This window comes from Euprymna scolopes, chromosome 5, assembly GCF_053919585.1.
Source record: "Euprymna scolopes isolate OS-2025 chromosome 5, ASM5391958v1, whole genome shotgun sequence".
Classification (NCBI taxonomy): Eukaryota; Metazoa; Mollusca; class Cephalopoda; order Sepiida; family Sepiolidae; genus Euprymna; species Euprymna scolopes.
This window is the reverse complement of record NC_136486.1, coordinates 172,647,949-172,670,063: the sequence shown is the minus strand read 5'-3', so window position 1 is coordinate 172,670,063 and position 22,115 is coordinate 172,647,949. Positions and strand designations below refer to the sequence as shown.

Below are 22,115 nucleotides of genomic sequence, written 5' to 3'. Positions count from 1 at the left end.
TCCGTCCTCATTATAAAAATATCGAATTTTGGATGCAAGTCAGTTTGCTGCCTGTCTCCGTCTTAAAACGACTGAATCGGAATACATTGATACCTAACCGCCATCTCCGTTCTTAAATGTTACTCACCATTCAAGATCGTGACTGCATTGAACCTTCGCCGATTTATTTGTTCAACATAATATCTCAACACTTAAAACTTTACAGTGGGGCTTCGTCTACTTAAAAGCTCAATCGTGACAGCAACAAGACCAAGCTGGAGATGGGAGCAAGACAAGGTGAAAACATTGTTGAGATGTTTACAAGATGGTTTAATAGGTGCCTCTCCAATAGAAACGTTCCAGATAAATGGAGGAATGCATCAGTGGTCATCATTAATCGGAATGGTGACATTGCAGATATTAACTACCTTCTGCCAGTGACATACAAAGCATTCTCTTAGGTCTTGCTAAGACGTATGCTTGGGACACTACAGAGTCACCAACCGCGAGAACAAGCAGATTTAAGAGCAGGTTATTCCATCATCAACAATATCCAGGCTGTCAGTCAACTGCAAGAAAAAGTCACTGGATACAAGACTCAACCGGGGTTTTCCGTTGGTGATTACAAAAAGGCTTCCGACTGTATAGAGTTTGGTCCACTGTTCACTGCCCATAAGAACAAAAAAGTTAACTTTGCATACATCACATTGCTGAAAGATCTGTGTAAGAATGTTTTTGATTATAATAGAGGGTATATGTACCAACATTTGGTTAATACTATTTATAACTACGTTTAGGAAAGCCAACCAATAAGAAGCCCCCAACTTCCGTATAAAGATATCGAATGTTGGATGCAGGTCAGTTCGCTGCGAGTCTCCGTTTTGAAACGACTGAACTGGACTACATTTATTTATCGCCGCCATCTTTCTTCTTTAGATCGTGACTGCATTGATTATTCGCAGATTAGATTTACTACCGCCATCTTTGTTCAACATTATTACTCAACATTTAACACTTTATAGTGGAACTACCTCTACTTTAAAGCTCCATCGTAACAGCAATAAGATAAAGCTGGAGAAGACAAGGTGGCAAATCTCGTCGAAACTCTTCACGGGAGGTCTCCTAGGTCCGATATAGTACTGATGGCACACTCTCCCAAGGAATTAAATAACATTTTAAACAGCATCCACTCTAAGAGCAAACTGGCTGATCTTCATATGCACCTTGGGGACAACAGGGTGATGTTAAACTAATACACTCCCAAGTTTCCAATACCTATTGATGGAACGACCATTGAAGGAGTTGTAAATTACACCGACTTGGGAAAGAAAATTACCAAAGATGGAGATCTCCTCCCTGGGATAAAGGGAAAGTTAGTATTGGGTAGCTTTTTAGAAGGTGGCGAATATCATGACAAGTCTGAAAAGCAAATATGTCAATCAAAGGGACATTTCTCAATGAATATATCATACCTGCGATGAAATCCATGCAACTCGCTAACTTGTGCTAAAATGAGATCTTGGCAGTAGCACAAAGATAGATGGAGAGGATAATGTTAGGCATCACTCTACAAGAGAGAATGACAAATATCTGGATGCGCTAACAAACAAGAGTTATTGACATCCATACTGCCGTCAAAACATCCAACCAAAGATTGAAAGGGCACGTAGTAAAATAACATAACAACAGATGGTCCATAACGACAACAGAATGGACACCTTGTGAGAATATAATCCCAGAGGGAAGACCAAAAAACGGAACAGAGGGACGGCCTGATACGATACATGAATCCGACATGGCGACGAATAGCTCCGGACAGAGATAGATGGCTAACGTCCAGGGAGGGGTTCCTCATTAAATGATTAATTGATATTGATATTTTAGCCGGGATCGCTTGGTCTGTTGTGTTTGGAGAATCAGTAATCACATCACTGAAACTCTGTGTAACGACTTTTTCTTTTATCACTATTTTGTTGCTTTCTATTTCTTGCTGAAATGGTTTACTCTCGGCATATGTAAAGTGTGGTTGAAAGACTGATTCATTTTCTTTAGAGTTTTTCCGTTTATATTCTTCACCTCCCGCTATTTAATGCGGATTCTATTGTATCCACGCATAAAAAAAACACACGTCTTGTGTTTATACAATTTGACAGCAATGAGAGCATACTTTTTGTTTTTCCAGTAGCAACTCTTTATTGTCTCCCTTTTTCATGTGTTTGTTTTTCTGTGAAATATTTTATATTAAAAGATGATAATCAAACAGAAGAGCCTCACCATAAAGCGTAAAAGCTATGAGGTGGAGTTCAACACTACTCATTCAATTTTCCGCAAACACGTTTCGTATATTTTAAGATTAGCGTTATTCAAAGACCTGGCCGATGTAGTTTAATATGAATTGATTTACACATCAATGGATCCCCTCAGAAAGAAAACGTTTTAAAAAAAACTAAAGTTGAAAGGGATGGAAAATGGGATTTTGTGACTGGACTGAACAACTTTGAATGTAGAATAACGCACGAACGCTGAAGATAATCGTTTTTATTAAGTATAATCTATTCCGGCTAAAATACAATGTCGATGCGGCCGATACGAGTGTGGAACTTGTGAAAATTGCAAGCGTTGGGAAATGTAAAGCTAAATGTGAAAATTGAAATTAAAAAAAAATTACGATTCGAATCGAACTTTGTGAAGTGTATGTATGTATGTATGTATGTATGTATGTATGTATGTAGTTATGCATATATGTATGCATGTATGTATGTATGCATGTATGTATGTATTCTACGTCCTGTGTATTTTGGATTCTTTTACTCTTTTATTCAGGTTGTATTCATCTATTCGTAACAACCATCATCATCGTCGTCATAAACGTTAAGGATTTGTACCGTTATGGACGCATCTTAAATTTAAAGCTGTACAAGCGACGAAGAGAATGTCTGCCTCTTCTATGCGCTGTGTATTTTGGATTGTTTTACTTTTTTACTCACGTTGAGTGCACTTATTTGTACTTTCCATCATCGTCGTCGTCATGAACGTTGAGGATCTGTGCCGTTATGGACGACGTAGCGAATGACTGTCTCTACTACGTGCTGTTTGTATTGGATTGTTTTTCCATTTTTATTCATGTTAAATTCACTTATTCGTACTAACCATCATCATCGTCATCATGAACGCTCCTTCATGAATATTCTGCATGTACATGTATGTGTACGTGTATGTGCATATATATGTATATGCGTGCATGTATGCATGTATGTGTATATGTGTATGTTGTCATGTCTGTTTGTGTGTGTTTTGCGTATGTATATTTGCGTGCATCTGTATGTAGGCTTGTATGTGTACGTGTGTGTTTTTATTTCCAGTTGTCTGTGTGGGGTGAAGAGGGCTCCCAAAAGCCTTTGTGAAGGCAACACCTGGGTGAATCAAGTCTTTGATTAAAAAAAACAAAAAAACTTTTAGCGGGGGACCAGTACGCGCATTAAGCTGGTCTACAGTTTAACTTGTTGCTAGCTATCTTGCCCTTGCTTGTGACTGGATCTCAACATTTTTAACAGAGAGAGAGACTTAGCTTTGGTACAAAGCTAAAACTCTGTAACATAATGTTTGTATACACACTTCCTCAGATATTTGTCTATAAAAATAGTCATGTGGCGATGGGAAAAATGTCACGCGTGTAGGCCTGAAATGCTGGAAGCATGTAATAATTTATTTGACATCATTCTTTATATATATATGTGTATGTATATGTGTATATGTATGCATATATATATGTGTATATATATATAAGATATATTTGTAAGTGGAGTTCTAAGAAAGAAGCTTAACTCATGGAATCTATGTTTGGATTTAGGCACATTTAAAAAACCATGAAGCGGAAGACCAGTACCGCATTAAGATGGTCTGCAGTTTAAGTTCTTGCTGGCTATCTTGCTCTTGCTTATTGCTGGATCTCAACATTTTGAACCGAGAGAGAGACTTAGCTGTCGTACAAAGCTAAGACTCTGTAACATCATATTTGTATAGATACTCCCTCAGACATTTTGAATCATGGATTAAAATGTCTGAGGGAGTGGCATAAGTCTGACAAGACGTTGCAATCATCCTATATATATATACGGCATAATCACGTTGACACACCGGTTCCCGTCAGATCACTGAAATTAAGCAACGTTGAGCCTGACTAACACCAGATGGGTGACCATTTGGGAATTCTAGGCGCTGTATGTGCTTTCCGCTTATCTCGGCATTGTTTCCAGTACTCCTGAACCTCCGTTTGCCACTGGTATTCAACAATGTTGACTCAAGAGAGGTGTGGTTGGAGATTGCGCAACTCTTACCACAAAAATTTCAGCGCAGGCACCCTTACCGTGGGTATCCATAGTCTGTCAAGACTGAAGGAAGCCTTGATATATATATATATATATATATATATATATATATATATATATATATATATATATATATATATATGTTTATGTGTGTTTGTATGTATATACGCATGCATGTATTTATGTGCATGTATGTATATGTATATATGCATATATATGTATGCGTATGAGTGCATATATGTGCATGTTTATGTATATGTAGGTAAATTTATCAGTATGCATGTATATGTGCATACATGTGTACGTATATGTATGTAAATATGAATGTATGTGTATGCATGGATATATATGTGTATGCATATTTATCTCTGTGTGTGCATGTATGTATATGTTTCGAGTATGTTTTTTTTACATGAGTGGCCACTTATCAAGGCCCGAAGGCCACTCAGGGATAAGGTTTATTGCGTGTACAGTAATCAATGAAATAGTATTGTTGTAATCATTAGTATTGGGGGTTTTGATAGAGTGTCTTACTTAAGAGGGCGGTGTGTTTGATTGAGTGTCTTACTTAAGGGGGCGGTTTGTCAGGAGTTTGTTTATGTTGGACTTAAAGACGTCCAAGATGTAGTCAGGTGGCAAGGGGCAGAGAGTTCCACTGGCCTGCAGTTCTAAGAAAGAAGCTTAACTCATGAAATCTATGTTTGGATTTAGGCACAGATAAAGAGTGGGGAAAATTATTGACAGTAGTTTCAGCCAGACGGGTGTTTCTCGTGAAAGATTGGCGAGGGCAGACGAGGGATTAGAGCTCATACGAGCATCTGTATTGGAATTAACGATAAAATAAAGACAGGCTCGCAACGTCTCTTCTGTGTAGAGAGGTTGCAGGGAAGAGAAAAAGGCATCCCCCACTAAACCACGAAGTCTATTTTGTACTCTGTCAAGGCAGGATATTCTGTTTTTAGCAGCTCCTGCTCAGATGTGGCAGCAGTACTCCATCCTTGGACGTACTTGGCTTTTATACAGATAGAGAATTGCATCAGTAGTGAGATATCTTCTGGAGCACTAGATGGATCCCACCATTTTCTCAGCGTCCTTGGCAACAGACCTAATGTACGTACTCCATTTCAGATCAGGAGAAAAGGTCAAACCCAGAAGCTTGTCAAAACATGAAGCCTCTCCAAGACGGGAGCCATCCATTTCAATTGATGCCAGATGGGAATCAGAGCGTTGATGATGTAAAGATAGAAGCTTGGTTTTGGATGCATAAAAAGTGACCAGCCACCTCTTCCCTTTTTGTACCACGTGCTCAAGATCAGAGGAGAGAGAATTAGAGAGTACTTTGTCATTTACGGCCTTTGAGGTGTTTCCATGTATGTGTGTTATGTATTGTGTATGTATGTATGGATGGATTTATGCATGTGTGTATGTTTATAGATAGGTATGTGTATGTATGTGTATATATGTATGCGTGTATATATATATATATATATATATATATATATATATATATATATGTATACATGCCAATGACTGTCTTCAATGCCATGTCTGCTTGAGCGTGTGAGTTCGCCGGCAGTACTAACAAAAGGTCATCTTCGGGCTCATGGACTTTCAGTGACTTAGGGAGGGTCACTCGTCTGACAATACGTTACACTCATCATGTATGTATGTATATATATATATATATATATATATATATATATATATATATATACGTTTGACTCATGTGCAGGGAACCTACACCTCTAATTTAATGTGTTTACACTCAAAATAGACGAGGAAGTTTCGTAGAGTCTACAAAGGGAAAGTCTTTCAACTTTGACCTCTTGGCAGCCAGAATTTCGCCAAAAACTGATTAAAAACTTGCTGCATATCTGAATACCTTTTAAGGAAAATGTCAAATGTTTAAACCCAAAATTTCTCCTGAGCTATGTTCATGTTCCGTTCTATGTCCGCTGGGATCCTCCGACTACACAGTAGTATCAGATAAGATACAAATGAAATACAATAAGTCTTCAGATGTACCTCTCCACCGTACTGTTTATCGATACTCTATGGCTTACTGGGATAGCTTCCGTAAATTCATATTTTATCTACCTCTGCATTCCAAGTTTAAAAAGGGGGTATCCTCTATAAGATCAGACCTGACCGATGGGTAACTTGTAGGTATAGACCGATTCATACTATTCAAAAATCCACAAAAAAACTATCAGCCATGGTTCCCACATTGCGCACAGAAATCAGTTTTTCCATAGCTGCCAACCTAATAGATGTACTGAGACTAAAGCTGCCTTCAGGACTGCCAGCAACCACTGTAAAAGAGTAATAAAAAATGCAAGAGAGCTATATGCTCAGTCCATCAAATCCAAAGTAGCTGAGCAGCGGCTTGGTTCCCAACAGTTTTTGCAAATAGCAAACAGGATCCTGAATCGTGCGTTCTATCCCAACCATCATGAATGTAACGGAGGTCATCTCATCAGCATCAGACAAGGCCAAACTATTCGCCAAGAACTTTGCGGCTAACTCTAGCCTCTGCGACAAAGGGCATCAACTCACCGTATTTCCACCTACAACAGACAACACACTATCCAACATACTAATATATGTGCACGAGATCGCCAAACTAATCAAGAACCTTGATTCCAGTAAAGCAACTTGCTCAGACGGCATTCCAATTATAGTCATGAATAAGCTTTGACCAGAGCTTGCGCCCATACTTACAAAACTGTTTAAGCGTTGCCTTAAGGAGAAGTGCTTTCCGACTCCCTGGAAAACCTCGTCAGTATGCCTTGTATTTAAGAACTCAGGTGATAAGTCATCTCCCTCTCAGTAAAGACCAATAATCTATTGTGTGTCATGAGTAAGTTACTGGAATCCATATTAAATAAAGAAGTTGTCAACCACCTCAGCAGAAATATCCTCCTTAGTGACATGCAATATGGTTTTCGTTATGCTAGATCTACAGCTGATGTGCTAACTGTTATATCCCATAGGATTAGTAAATATATCGACAAAGGCTTCCTTTCTAGGGCAATTGCTCTTGACATATCAAAGGTGTTCGATAAGGTTTGGCATAAGGGCCTACTTCAGAAGATTTCCAGCTACGGTATAACTGGAAATGTTTTCTCAATAATTAAATCATTTCTCTCTGATAGTCTCATAAGAGTAGTGGTTGATGAGCAGCAATAAAAGGCCCACAGTATAAATGCTGGAGTCCCCCAGGGGTCTATCATGGGCCCAACTCTCTTCCTGATCTACATCAATGATCTCCCAAAACACATACTTAAATCATTCGTTGACATCTATGCTGATGATACGATCATCTACGGCAACACATCAAAGGCCGTAAATGACAAAGCTCTCTCTGATTCCCTCTCCTCTGATCTTGAGCAAAGTCTAAGTCCAATCTAAAACCAAGTTCCTAAGTTTACATCAAAGTACAAAATAGAATTCGTGACTTAGTGAGGGATGGTGTATTCTCTTCCCTACAACCTCTCTCCCACAGAAGAGCCGTTGCGAGCCTCTCTTTGTTCTATCGTTATTTCCATGACAATTGCCCGCCCGAGCTCCAATCTCTGGACCCCCCTCGCCAATCCCTCATGATAAACACCCGTCCAGCTAAAACCATTGTCAGTAATTTCTCCCACACTTTATCTGTCCCTAAATCAAAACGTAGATTCCATGAACATTTTTCTGAGAAGTGCACGCCTGTGGAATTCTCTTCCGTTTACCTTTTTCCCATCTGACTACATCTTCAACGACTTCAAGCCCAACACAAACAAATTCCTGATTAATCGCCCCCTTAAGTAACACATTTTCTCAAATCTTCAATACACTCTATTACTACGATATTATCCCAGTGATTATTGTACACTAAATAACACTTATCCCCGAGTGGCTTCCGGACCTTAATAAGTGGTGATCACCATGTAAAAAAGATAGTTAGTTAGAGACTGCAAAGGTCAAATCCTTTGAACTTTGCCCCCTTTGGTGAAAATCGATTAAACACACTCTACTCACATACACAGAGACAGTCTCAGTTTTATAGAGATATAGATATAAACACATAACAAATATTTATCTGTCTGTCTATCTATCCATCTATCTATCTCTCTCTCTGTCTCTCTGTCACTCTCTCTGTCTCTCTGTCTCTCTGTCTGTCTCTCTCTCTCTCTCTCTATATATATATATATATATATATATATACATGTTCTAGCGGGGTTCTTTTTTTTGGTGATAGTTAAATATTCGGTATTGGCGTCTCCAACGTAAGAGATCAAGGACTTATTTTTTCCGAATAAATATTGTCCCTATTTGTATGACGTAAACAAACACATACATACATTAATACACGCACATACACACAATTCCTTATTTTTTATTTTACCTTTTTAACAGTACCATAGGTACTACGTATAATACATTCTTAGAACATTATATGGTTTAAAAATTAATTGCTGATAAGGATATTACGAACCGTGGGACTTAAAATCTTCGTCAATTGCATTTTATCTCAGAAGGCAACCATCCTATTATTATCTTAATTTATACGATTGTAAACCGTTTTGTTTTGTTTGAAACACTATCTTTTCCAGCAAATATACAAGTTAATTGACTTGACAAGAAAAGATGATGTGGACTGCACGGCATTTGTAAATAAGAACTATCGCTTCAAGCTATCTGAATTAACTTCTAATAATTTCAAATGTCTCATATCCGCAAAATGAATTAGTGTAAGACAAGATACAGAAATGTTGAGGATACCTTACAGACTCGAAAATAACAGAGATTAAACAGTGTAAATAACCAAGTACGATGAAGTTCGTCATAATTTAAATGACATTGAAAAGAGTAAACTCTCAAATATCAGAAAAACATTTGCAGACAGGAGCTGATGACATTACAAGTAAACTAGAAGCAACCTGCTCCTCTGAACGGTGTTATTTGTTGGAATATTGTACACATGTAACCCATATAAAACGTGTTATAAATATGATCGTGTAGTGCATTAGATTGCATTTCAGAATAAAACAAAACAAAAACATTTAGAATCACTAAATTATTTATATGATGAAGTTTGCTTGAATCAGAATTTAACAGTTCAACAGTTTCCAATGTCCCAACCGGAATACCTCGACATTAAAAAAACATGGTCCTCCCACATTCATACTCTGAAAAACTTAATATCGTACGTTCTTTTTTTTATCCAAATAGGGTAACACTTCCACCTACTTAAATTGTTAGGTATCGGCGGGTTTTTATTTCATTCTAATCTTTCTCTTCCGCGATTGATTCGCAACATAATACCCACGTCTACAATTATACCGTTCAGTCACCAACACCCTCTTAGGGAAGTATTCAGTTTTGTTCCTTGACGTTGCTTGTCGCCACTAGCATCGTTACTGCTGGGTAGGAAGCTTCTATCTTCTTATGTTATGCTGGCTTTTTTCTTAAGTCGGGAAATACAACCAGGTCTTAGAAGCATAACCCCGGATTTCAATTCAGGAAGCACCCAATTTCTGCTTCCCGTTCATTCTTCGGTGATCAAAAACGCAGAAAATAGACTTATAGAATCGCCCCTCGAATATACTAAATAAATAACCGACCACGTAATTCAATATTATCTACCCCTTTAAAATCTAATATATATATATTCACCATACGCGAGAAAATTCAATTCAGTATTAATTTAGTCTTGTGTTTTTTTTAAATATTGTTAGAACACCATTCTAATAGATTTTGTTATTTTTATTTTGTTGTGTTGTATTATTGTCGACTAAAAAAAAAATAAAAAGAAACATCGAACAAAATATTCCCCTCTTAATTTTTAACAAAAACACATTTTTAAGAGTGTCAATATTTTAAATAACAGACGTGAGATTATTATAGACATACTAAACAGATTGATGGTATTTGTATCCAGGAAATCCGACGCCTGCTGCCTGTCGTATATTTTCTATTACACTCCAGTAAATACACAAATGTTTTTATCTTGATTATACCGGTCAAGACAATATATAGTTTTCTGTAAAAACAGGTATAGTTTACTGTGTCCAAAATTACTGCATCAAATCAGGCATTGTTTTCTTTTAGTAATTATATATTATTTAACCGTATTTGGTATTAAACTTACGTGCACTTTGTTGTTGACAGTAGCAAGCCTCAAGCAATATCATTTTAATATCGAAAGACGTTTTATTAAATACAAAAAGAAAAGACGGAATGATTCCCACGAAACACCCAAATCGAAATCCATTTCTGAAACATGAATTCTAATAAAATGCAATTCTAATCACAATAAATATATAAAAATACTCCGATATTTTAGGAAGTTGCCTATGTTAATTAGCAACCGACATATGAAAACGACAGAAAAAAAGATTCAAAGTTGTTTAATCATGACGCATATGCTTCTGGTCTGAAAATATCCATAGATGTGTATATATATATATATATATATATATATATATATATATATATATATATATATATATATATATATAAGGATTAAAATGGTTTAGTGTGGCAAAAATGAAAAAGACATAAATACTCTCCTAGAAACTAAAAGGTCCTCGATGAAACATTTTCCGATGACGGTCTCAATAACAGAACAGGTTTTGTAAAGGAACGATAAAGAGAATATAACTTTCCTACATAGAGAGAGCAAAGGAAATAAAGATTAAGTGATTGGTCATAGATATTAACAGAGATTCAATTTGCTTACAACCAGAATATCCGAAAACCTATATAGTGTCGGTAAGAAAGTCTTTGACCGAATCTATTACTTTGTCCAAATATATTTAAACTCTCATCAAAGATCAGATGAAATCAGAGATTATTCATTTGCTGATTTGTTCCATAACACATTTCTTTATATAAAAATGTCGTATGCAGTCTACCTCAACGTGATATTCTTCATCAAATAGATGAACACTCATCTGATGCGATGGTCACAGCCATAAAAAAACGTTAAAGAAAGAAGCACACAATCCGTATCCCATTGAGTTGTTGCAACACGAATATAAGCATGTAGTCCATGCATTACAGACATCGATCTAAAGTATTTCATAAATCGTTTAACAGTTTTTTTTCAAATGTAAAATTATTCGTATCTCATTATTACAGTAGGATAATCCTTATTGTATCGATTATGGAGGTGCTATTTAGCATCTGTTAGATGGGCTGCTTTAAAAGATCTGCCTGATAGTTGGGATTTAGGTGCAATGTAATTTCACTAGATCAAAAAACGGGCTTGTGGGTAATTCTTGAAATTATGGTAGACTCAACTGAATCTGAAGTCTGCGACATGATAGAAAAGAACATAAGTTTAAGAGACATTTGAGGAGGAGAAATGTGTCTATTCTATCTGATTGAGTAAATTATTAGAACTGAGAATCTTGTGATCGGATACACGTCACGAGAGTTGCTTTCATCATTTACAAAAAAGCGCATGATGTAAGTAAGGGAAGCAGAACAATCCGACATTTATCATGAGATATTTCTTAGGGGGTCTGGTTGAAAAAAATTACAGACTGACCGAAACATTTGATTGCGCATAAAAAGACTACTACACGGACATATACAGTGAAATATGTTTGAAAACCTAAACTTGCCTGTCACATACGTGTCCGACCGTACAAGTTGGATCCTAGCCCAAATATCACCTCCTGGCTTTGCGATTTTGCTTGGTTCTCACTGACAAGTAACCTAATGACTACATTTAGTGTGGTCATGACTAGCGTCTGTGAAGACAAAACAGTTTCCACTATTAATATTGCAAATACCACCTATTTACGCTAAATGGATAAAACATATTTCGTGAGGCATGTTAATGATGGCGGAACATTTGGAACGATTTTATGAGCCCATAAAATAAACGAAGGACGAACGATTCGGTAAAAATCCTATAAATCAAAATAATATACATAAATACTTATAGGAAAAACCGTTGTACAGATTATTTTGTTGCTTACAGAAAGTAACATCCAGACGTATTTTTACTTTAAGAAAGATTTTCAATGAGATTAATTACATTCTGATTATGCAGGACGCATAAATGGATCTTATTACTTGATCCCTGTTGAGACCTTCATGAAGTATCCAGGCTTTGTTTAGTGTAGACATCCGACTACAACAAATATAATTACGTATTTATTGACATTTCTAGTCGTTCTGAACTCCTGAAAAGTTTTGCCAGCGTCACTAAAACCCAGTTTGCCGAAATAGATTTTCAATAATGATGTAAACCATGGTCCATTGGCTACGTGGCTACATCGATATAGCATAGAAGATTGAACGAATTAGGTAGACAATATTGTACACGCATTTAACAGAGCCTTGAAGAAGAATCAAAGTGTGAGTATAAATGAAATATTAAGAAGTTTTTTGTCAATTTACTGAATGCAAACCCGAATACGACGTCTGGTTTATTGTCAGAAAAGTCAGTTTTTGCCAAAACATATGCTATGTTTGATAAGCTGTTGTTTATTCCAGCAAAGAAATTAAAAAAAAATAGAAAACCATATGACTGCAGTATATAAGCCAGGTGACAATTATTTTTGAAGAATTTAGTATTGGCAAATGTATTTAGAGGAAAGAAAAAAGAACACAACCTTAAAGCAGCCAATACATAGCATAAAATGAAACACATTCCTGTGTAAAAAATATAAGACTCAATCAAAACACAATGGGAATACAGAAGCCACGTAAAGTACATTTCATTTTCTAAATGTATAATGTGTGAGAAATTGCTGTTCATATTTATCAATATTCTCTAGTGAAACTATCTATGAACTTGAGGGTAAAGGTAACAATACAGAACGTCACAGGTGTAATGAAAGCTTAGAGGAAAGGCTATAGAAATGAAGTTAATATATATCTATATATCTATATATCTATATATCTATATATATTTATATATATATATATATAGATAGATAGATAGATATACTAGGTACTTTAATTATCTTTCCAGATTTTTTGGTGTTAAAATTTATATAATCTCTTGAAAATTTAGTAGGTTATCGTTTTAAATTTCATGAGATAACTGACTGATATTTACGATTTCAAGTTCAAATAAATAGCTACAGAAGGAATTAAAATACACAATACTAAAGTCTGATTTTCAATGCTGGTGAATTTACAAAAATGCATTCTGGAAGTGAGGACACATTAGAACAGTATGCAATGAAATATAATTTTAAACTTAAGAAACTGCCACAGAAACGTACTGCATGCTACATATATGTTTGAACCATGTTGCACAAAGTAAACATCAGTTGTTTAGTGGCATAAGAGATTCACGGAAGGACTGGAATCTGTGAAAGCTTATGAGAAATATGGAGGAGTAAGGCAGTCCGAACAGCAGAGTTAATTGGCCATAGACTTTTATAGATATACACCTTTATGTGTCTATAGCCACAACAAGTGCACTGTTTTATGTCAGTGTGGGAACTGTACGCAACAATATTCGCGAGGAACTGAATATATGAAAGATTTGCCCGTAAGCACCAATCCACAACTTCATCCTTGTTACAGACTATTTGATAGGATGGGCATCAAGACAGGTTCTCACCTGCTCTATAGTCCAGACTTTAATTTCTGTGGGGTTTAAATATTCCCTAATCTCAAGGAAAACTTTAGAGACTGTCCTTATGAGACAATTGAGGAAATGAAAGAGGCTGTATCGAAGGTGATTGACAATCTCATACAAGAGGACTTCGATGGCAGCTTTCCAGAATTTGTTGGAATGGTACATCAACTTCCTTGCAACCGGAAGGGATAAGTTTAAAGGGGACAAGAGGTTTATGTGTAAAGATTACATAAACATAACCAACAAGAACGCTCTGAATGTTATTGAAGGCAATTCGAATGTTAAACTCCTAAAAATATAAAAGCTACATTTCATGTTAAATTTTGTATCAATTCAATTGATTTAATACACATGAGTACATCGTGATCGTATCTCCTAACAAGATTTGTATTGCCTGCTTAAGCTATAAATACCAACTTGTAAATGTGTCTGTGATATAAATACCAACTGTCAATTACGAACACTCATTCAGTATGGTCTCTTACCAGATTATGTCTCGACTCATTTTCAAAGATGACTCTACTACTTCAAACAAATAGAACCTTTATGGTAATCATATCAGTTAAAATGTAACAATGTCATCGTGTTTAACCGGACGTTGATTTATCAGTCACGGTTTATCATATTTATAAATAGTGTTCCGTCATCCTCTGCCTGGTGGACATTCTGTTTTATTAATTTTTTCCTCACGAAAAGTCGAGCAGATTATCACAATGTTTAATGAATTAGTTTTTTTCAACTTACATTGATTAATTAGTAATTCTTAGGAAAATAACTCATATGTGACACACACTCCTTAGGGAATAAACAAAGCGCCGCAGATGATAAATTATTCTACTATTTAAATTATTTCACAATGGCTTTTCTCACATCATCGAAGTCAAACTTATTATCATTTAATAAAATGATAATATCAGTGGATACGTACATTCGCAATAGGGGCGTTGTCAGTCGTATATTTATTCGATAGACATAGGATATACAAAGTTTATAATAATTTTCTGATCTATTAATGGCTTTAATGCATACATTATCGATAAATAAACACTTTTACTTCTTATTTCCTGACACTGTTTCCTAATTGATTAGCATATAACAACTAAGAAACTAAAATTACTCTTTGGCTGGGCAGTTTTATCCTGAATACTAAAATGAATAAGAAATAAGTGTACAAGGAAATTAATATAATCTATGGTTTTTTGGAGCTGATCTTGATGACAAATGTGGGATTGAGTAAGTATTATTTTGCAAAAAAATAGAAGGGGGTCGTTCACTTTTGTCTCCCCGTTTGGATTCTGTGAGAAGGTGTGCCTTTACTTTGTAAAGCTAATTTGGAGCCCTAATAATACATGAACGCCTCCACACGTATATATGAAGAAGCACGGATAAGTTTAGTTAATTTTTTTTTAACTTTCACGAATTTCCGAATATGTCTGAATCTTATTTGCAACACATTGACAGTAATACAAAAAAAGTATTCACAGATTAGAACAGATTACAAAGAAAATAATTAAACTGAAATACTCCCTTACATACATACAATGTATGTATCTATCTATCTAAAAACTAGATCCAGTATTAAAACTAATTTTGTTCATGTGTTTTAATAAAGGTGGTGTTTGATCAATACTGATTGAGAGTCATGATTTAATGTATGGGTTTGTTTTAAATCCGGGAATCAACTTATGATATTTTTAACTAATCAGCAATACGGGAGATTATTCCACCGAAAAGCAATTAAAGAAAATAGCTTTAAAGTATTTACAAAAACGCCCAGGATATATATACACACACACACACACACACACACACACACACACACACACACACACACACACACATATATATATATATATATATATATATATTGATTTTTTTTCAATATGGCGTAATGGAAAATATAAAGGTAACTGCAGCCCTTCTTCCAATTTTCGAATTTTCACCATATCAAATCACATTATAATTCTTTTTGACGGATTGATTGTTGCTATTTCTTCTGATGTGTTAAGGGTATAATAGATTCACTAATTAATATAATAATTAAGTGATTAATTTTGGACTAAGAAACATATATCGTCAAGAATTGTATAAATCAACTAATTTAAAGGAATAAACTATAAGATTGTCAACATCAAGAATTTGGGAATATTAATTTTTTCATTTATTCTATATATATACACACATATATGCATATATATATATATATATGTATATAGATAGATATATATTCTTCACAATAAGATTAATCAACTGGTATGGAAAGCCTATGATTATAATTCTTACAAAATATTATTGGCAGTAGTACTATACCACCTAAATAAAAATTGCTCGATATACAAGAAACATACGAGACTGGTAAAATAGTTTTAAATGGCATGAATTCGTTAGCCAAAATTTACGAGGAGGAAAAACTAGATCCAGTATTAAAACTAATGTTGTTCATGTGTTTTTAGAAAGTGGCGTTTGATCAACACTGCTATAGAGTTATGATTTAATATACATGATCCACATTTTTAATACAAATTTTTGTTTTTAAATCCCCGAAGCAACTTATGATATCTGCCCCTCCCAAATTTACATTGAAGGACCATAAACCAAACTTTAATGATAAGCCTTCCATTAGAATAATTTGCCCATCCAGTTCTGATATTGGTCTACTTAGTAAGAAAATCTTCAATAGAATCCTACCTTCATTAGAAAAAAATCAAAATTCCATCCTTGGCAATGAATTAACTCTGTTATAAAATCGTTTTTAAAACTTAAAGATAAGCAACGACTAAGGTTTATCACTTTCGGTATAAATAATTACTACTTTGAATCTCCCCAGTACTATTAAATAAGGAATTAATATAGGCAAAAAAGCATTCGGACATTACGGATTTAGAAATAAAATTAATCCTATTAGCTAGACGATTCTTAACAAGCTTTGATGGTAAATACTGGACAAGGAAGGATACTACTAATGACTTCGATATAATCATGGGATCTTCGGATAGTGCACAAGTTACCGACCTAGTGGGGATTTTTCTATTAAATGAAATTAATATAGCAGTCAGCAATCTACAAGGAGGCCTCAACAGAGATGCCACATTATTCGTTACCTCCGGGAGACCAAGACAATACAACAACACTATTAAAAAACTACACGAATTTTTCAAAAACTTTGGATTAACATATGAAGTCGAACAAAATAAAAAAAAAAACATACAAGTTTTTAGACACCTCTTTGAATTTATGTTTTGAATCTTACACCCCGTACAATAAATCAAATCTAAACATATTTTACGTACATAAATCATCCTAAGTCAATAATTAAGTCAATAGTTCCTTCATTCACCCAAAGAATTTCAAATTTGACAAAAAAAGCCTTTGGCCAATTATCGACATTTTACAACTGCTTTAAGGAACTCAGGATATAAAGAACATATAGAATATAACAAAAAAAACCTTTAGTGAAAAAGTTAAATTCAATAATTACCCATTATATGACAATAAAAACTAATAACAACAAAATAAGACAAATGTTTAAGTAAGGCAGATATATCTTTTATTCGCCCGCCTTTAAAGCCCGTAAGTATTTTATTCAATCCATGGCATGCTGTTTAATGTAGTATATATAAACTATTTTTAACAAGATGCCAATGAATGGATTGACTGAGATACTTACCGACTTTAAGGCGGACTATTAAAAGATATATCTGCCTTACTTAAAGCATGCTAGTTTTATTTTTGGTGTCTTTAAACCCCCACTCACTATTTTTTGCTGATGAGAAAACTTTATTTTATAAAATCAAATCATAAAATTATTGTTCAATACGTATTGTCTATATCAATAAAATCATTTTCCGAAACGATCGTGCAATTTATTGATTTTCTTTGTTCTTCCTTTTGAAACAGATTTTTTATTATAAATTAGGAATCATTTTACTCAATATTAAAATATCTCTAGGATATCTATGCCTAGCGAGCTCATTATATATCCACATTACAACAAGCACTGTTTTCTTTTAATTGTATTAATGCATTTACTAATACATCATAATAAACTCCGCTCTGTAGAATATTGTTCTAATTCCCTTTGAATAATATATATATATATATATATATATATATATATATATATATATATATATATATATACACTAATTAACGATGGTTGTAATTTTTTTTATTTTAGTAGTTAACTTTCTCTAATACTATATATTTAATCATCTTGGTGGTGTGTACAGATCATTTAATTCCTAGGTTAGAGTTCTTAGTATTCATTTGAGACTCATTGTGTAGTTGGTTTCCTTATCTATTATTATTTTTGATAGTAATTCCTGTAGGATTATACGAACATTACAATTAAAGGCGTTTAGTTAAACGTTTTCAGATTCTTTATTATTAAGTATATTGTGACGTACTCCCCCATTAAGGAGCTTTAGAACTACGCTTAGATCGCTTATCATTCCCGGATAACGCCAGATAACCCAGCGCTTTAAGATAGAGAAGATAAATATATATATTTTTATTTCATATCAATATAGATATTGTTTGAAACCAGAGAAATATATTTTTGCAGCTAAAAGAAGATGACAGGAAATTTCACGTATAACATTGTCTGATATTAATGAACTCAAGGTCAGATGTCAGAATTGACATCTGACCCTAGAAATCGTGAGACCTAAAATTCAGATTATGGGGATTGTGCCCACGTAGGGACCTGGGGCTTTCGATTTCGTGGCGAAATCTTATTAGCTGGGAGGAAGTTTCCACACCCATCAACATACCTTACTATATATATGACTGTCGTGCTAAAATTAGTCCGTTGAGATTCGAGTAGAACAGACCGTATAGAGACGTGACCCCTTCACCTTCCTCATCCAACCGCCTGTCACTCTCTTTCTAAGAACGAATGATATTTGTAAAAACAATTGTACATAAGTTGTGAAAATTAACACTGTAAATTAGACAACATGAGTTTGTCTTTCTTCTTGCTTGCTGCTTCGATATTCGCTTTCAGCATACCAGAGTTCATGTAACAACCTCAGAGAAGACTAGACGACACGAGCCGAGAATTCAGATAAACAGAAGTCCTAAACACCTTCTCACAGAGAGGGGTAACAATATAGAGTGCAATCACCTCAATTTAATTGTTTGCAAAATGTGATGCTGTCCGGTTAGATTGGTATAAGACGTGGAGCTGGGGGAGTAACCAGGGATTGTTCCTTCTTTATAATTAGCTTAGTTGCTTTATGTTAGCGTCCTTTTCCATGATTAGGTAATTGTCGCATTAATTAGGGTTGTGCAGGTTTATAGTGAGTATAATAATTACTGGTGTAAGCGGACCACTTTGTAACCACTTTCCTTTGCTCATTTATTAATTAATTAAGATATTACAAGTAAGGGGTTATGAGTTTATGGTTTCTACTGTTGGGGTCGCTATTAGATTTTTTATAGTTTATTTAAACCGCAGCTACCAAAGTGTTTGCAGTTTATAACCGATTCAAATTTTACATTACATGATGTATCCAACTCTTGAAAACTAAGAATGTGCATATTTCTCCGCTAAACAAAGGTAACAGGGTGAAGTTAGTGAACTATACGTTTCAGGCTTTTTAAGAATTTTGTATTCACTGGAATGATTTTTGTTGGCCATGACTAGCTTCCAGTAGTGTACCGAGAGTTCGTGTCGATAACATATTTACTATTCATTGATAGTGTGTGGCCATAAAAAATACTTTTAAAGGTCATAGAAGTGCTACCTATGTAGAATTTTTCTGTTTCCGGGTTTTCTACGGTGCATATGTCAGCCATCGACGATGTGAGACATTTATTGCTTAGGCGACATTCGTTAGATTTTTTTTTTCAGTGACAGGTCTTTCTATTTCTTTTATTATCACTATCGTTAAAGTCCATAGTTGGATTGTTTTTCCTCAATATTTTATGACGCTTTTTTATAATTCTCTCTAGGTATTCAGTACAACTGGATGTAGTTTTAGGGTGTTTTTATTAAGGATTTTATGTAGTGTACTATTAGATGATGAAGGAAGTTATTCCTAACTTTCGATTTTACCGTTAGGTTTAAGCAGTGACCCAAATTATTTTTAGGTCGATTTTTAGATCTAGTTGTATTAATATTGCCATTATTCTATTTAATGTCGGCGTTTATATATTCACTATTTTTAGCGCGTTTTTATAAATAATTTATATTTCTTAAATATTTCCTCATTGGAGGAGTTATTATTTATTCTACTTTCGACTGATTTAGGTATGTACTTAATGATAGAGAGCTGAGTGTAAGAGTGAAGCTTAGTATATGTGCGGTTCGTATTTTCCTTAGCTGTTTGTTTATATATATATATTGGATCTTGAATACATTTCTTGAATCAGCGCTTATAGCAAGAGAAAGCATAATTTTAACGGAGCGGAGGTTGCTATAATTTATCGTCCGTAATAAGTAAACTCATATTAAAAAAACAAAGTTTAAATTAAGACCCAGATTTACTGACAGGTTCAGAGTATTTTATTAGCGATACTTACTAGATGTTTATTATTTTAATAAAGATTTCCACTATATTGTTTTTAAAGAGTTTTACTTTCTCCGATGTTTTTTTTTTACATTTCTATAGATTGTCCTGCCTTTGTACATGATTATTTTACAATATTTTACAATATGTAGCTAAGTGGGCGAAGCTGAATTGGAAATAACCGAAATGGGGTTAAATAAAGAACTTATCTCAGATACGTCTATTGTTGTGTTGCGGGCTGAGCGAAAGAGAGTTCTAAGATGGCATCCATGAGTTTTTATTGGCGTTGACCCCATGCAATTCTCGCAGAATCGCGTGTGCTCTCGCGTGATTATGCAAATATATAATTCCCGGTCGCTATAAAGGCAGGGCGATGGGAAGCAGTCGGGGGGTTTTGCAGATCTTGCGTAGGTGGTTCTGACGGTTGGATTGTTCTTTGTGACGAACCACGAATCTTCGAGACGCGATTTTTCTTCTGCCTTTTTTTCTGCCTCCTCATTATTTCTCCACGGTAATTACAGCAAATAAATCCCTCTCTTCTAGGGCAAAACTGAATATTTCCTATATTTGTTCCTGATTTTTCCCTACTACATTTTGTTACAGTGGGATTATAAAATATATTTAAAAAAGTAGTTGAGTTGAGATAAAAAAAAAGTAGTTGAGATATGAGTTGAACTGCTGTCCCCTAGATGCTAATTCCAGTCTTTATATTTCCGATGCTTTCTTTATAATATAAGTAATTTTATCGCATATCTTGTACAATCTTAAGCATTAAATTATCCTTGATGTTGTAAGCATCCTTATAATAAATCAACTGTATTGCGATATTCTTTTCCGGTTTTTGTATCATTCAGTATCGGTGTTTAATAAATCGTGTGCCCCTATATTCCTTTTACAACATATATTTCACCTCTTGTAGTAGTTTATAAGTGGTAAGAGAGTCGTAGCGGTTTCCTTAGTTGTACTGTTAGAACTTTCCACATAGGTCAAAAGCGGGTTATCCGTCACTAATTTCTTTCCTTCTTAGTATCTTCTTGTTTTTATGTTATACTGCCTTTAATCATCGATTATGTTACTTCTGTTTTGCAAATAAATCTTCACACATTTTCAACTAGTATACAATGTAGTGTTGTGACGTGAATTTTGTGAAACCAATTATATTATTATAATTTGTATAATAAAATGCGAACAGACGGGCTTACCTGACAAACGCTCGAGGTGTGCACTCTGCAAAGCGGGCACGTCCAAAGAAAAATGGCAAGATGGCGGCGGCCGGTTAATATTGCCAAGTAATCACGCAAAATCTCGTGTTCTCTCGCACACACGAGAATTCAGCTGAGCATAAAAACGGGTCACTGTGAGCAAGAAGGGAGGAGGAAAAACGTAGTCAAGACAAAGACGACGCTTCTGACGACTGAGAAGAAAAAAGAAGAAAAAGAGCAAGAAGTAAAAGAGGAAGAAGAGAACGATACATGAGAAGACGAGGTGTGTGCGGTTTGGAGTAAATCGAAACAGACAGAAAAAAACTCTGACTACTAGCTATTTCGGCATTGGTATGGAGAAATTTGACATCAGATTAATTCCGGAATTCGATGGCCCCCCCACTGGTCCCTCGGTGGTCGAATGGCTGGAAAAGGCTGAGCGCGTTTGCCGGTTGTGCAAGATTAAAGACCCAGCTATGGTTATCCCATTGAGACTCACTAA

At 34.9% G+C, this 22,115-nt stretch overlaps 1 protein-coding gene across 1 annotated transcript; it reads left to right on the top strand.

Moving 5' to 3' along the window:
• Nucleotides 1–455: 455 nt before the first annotated feature.
• LOC145276665 (uncharacterized) lies at nt 456–3,011 on the top strand. The gene is made up of 2 exons (XM_080127852.1): nt 456–702; nt 2,803–3,011. The coding sequence occupies exons 1-2, from the start codon at nt 456–458 to the stop codon at nt 3,009–3,011; spliced, it is 456 nt and encodes a 151-aa protein (XP_079983978.1).
• Nucleotides 3,012–22,115: the final 19,104 nt, after the last annotated feature.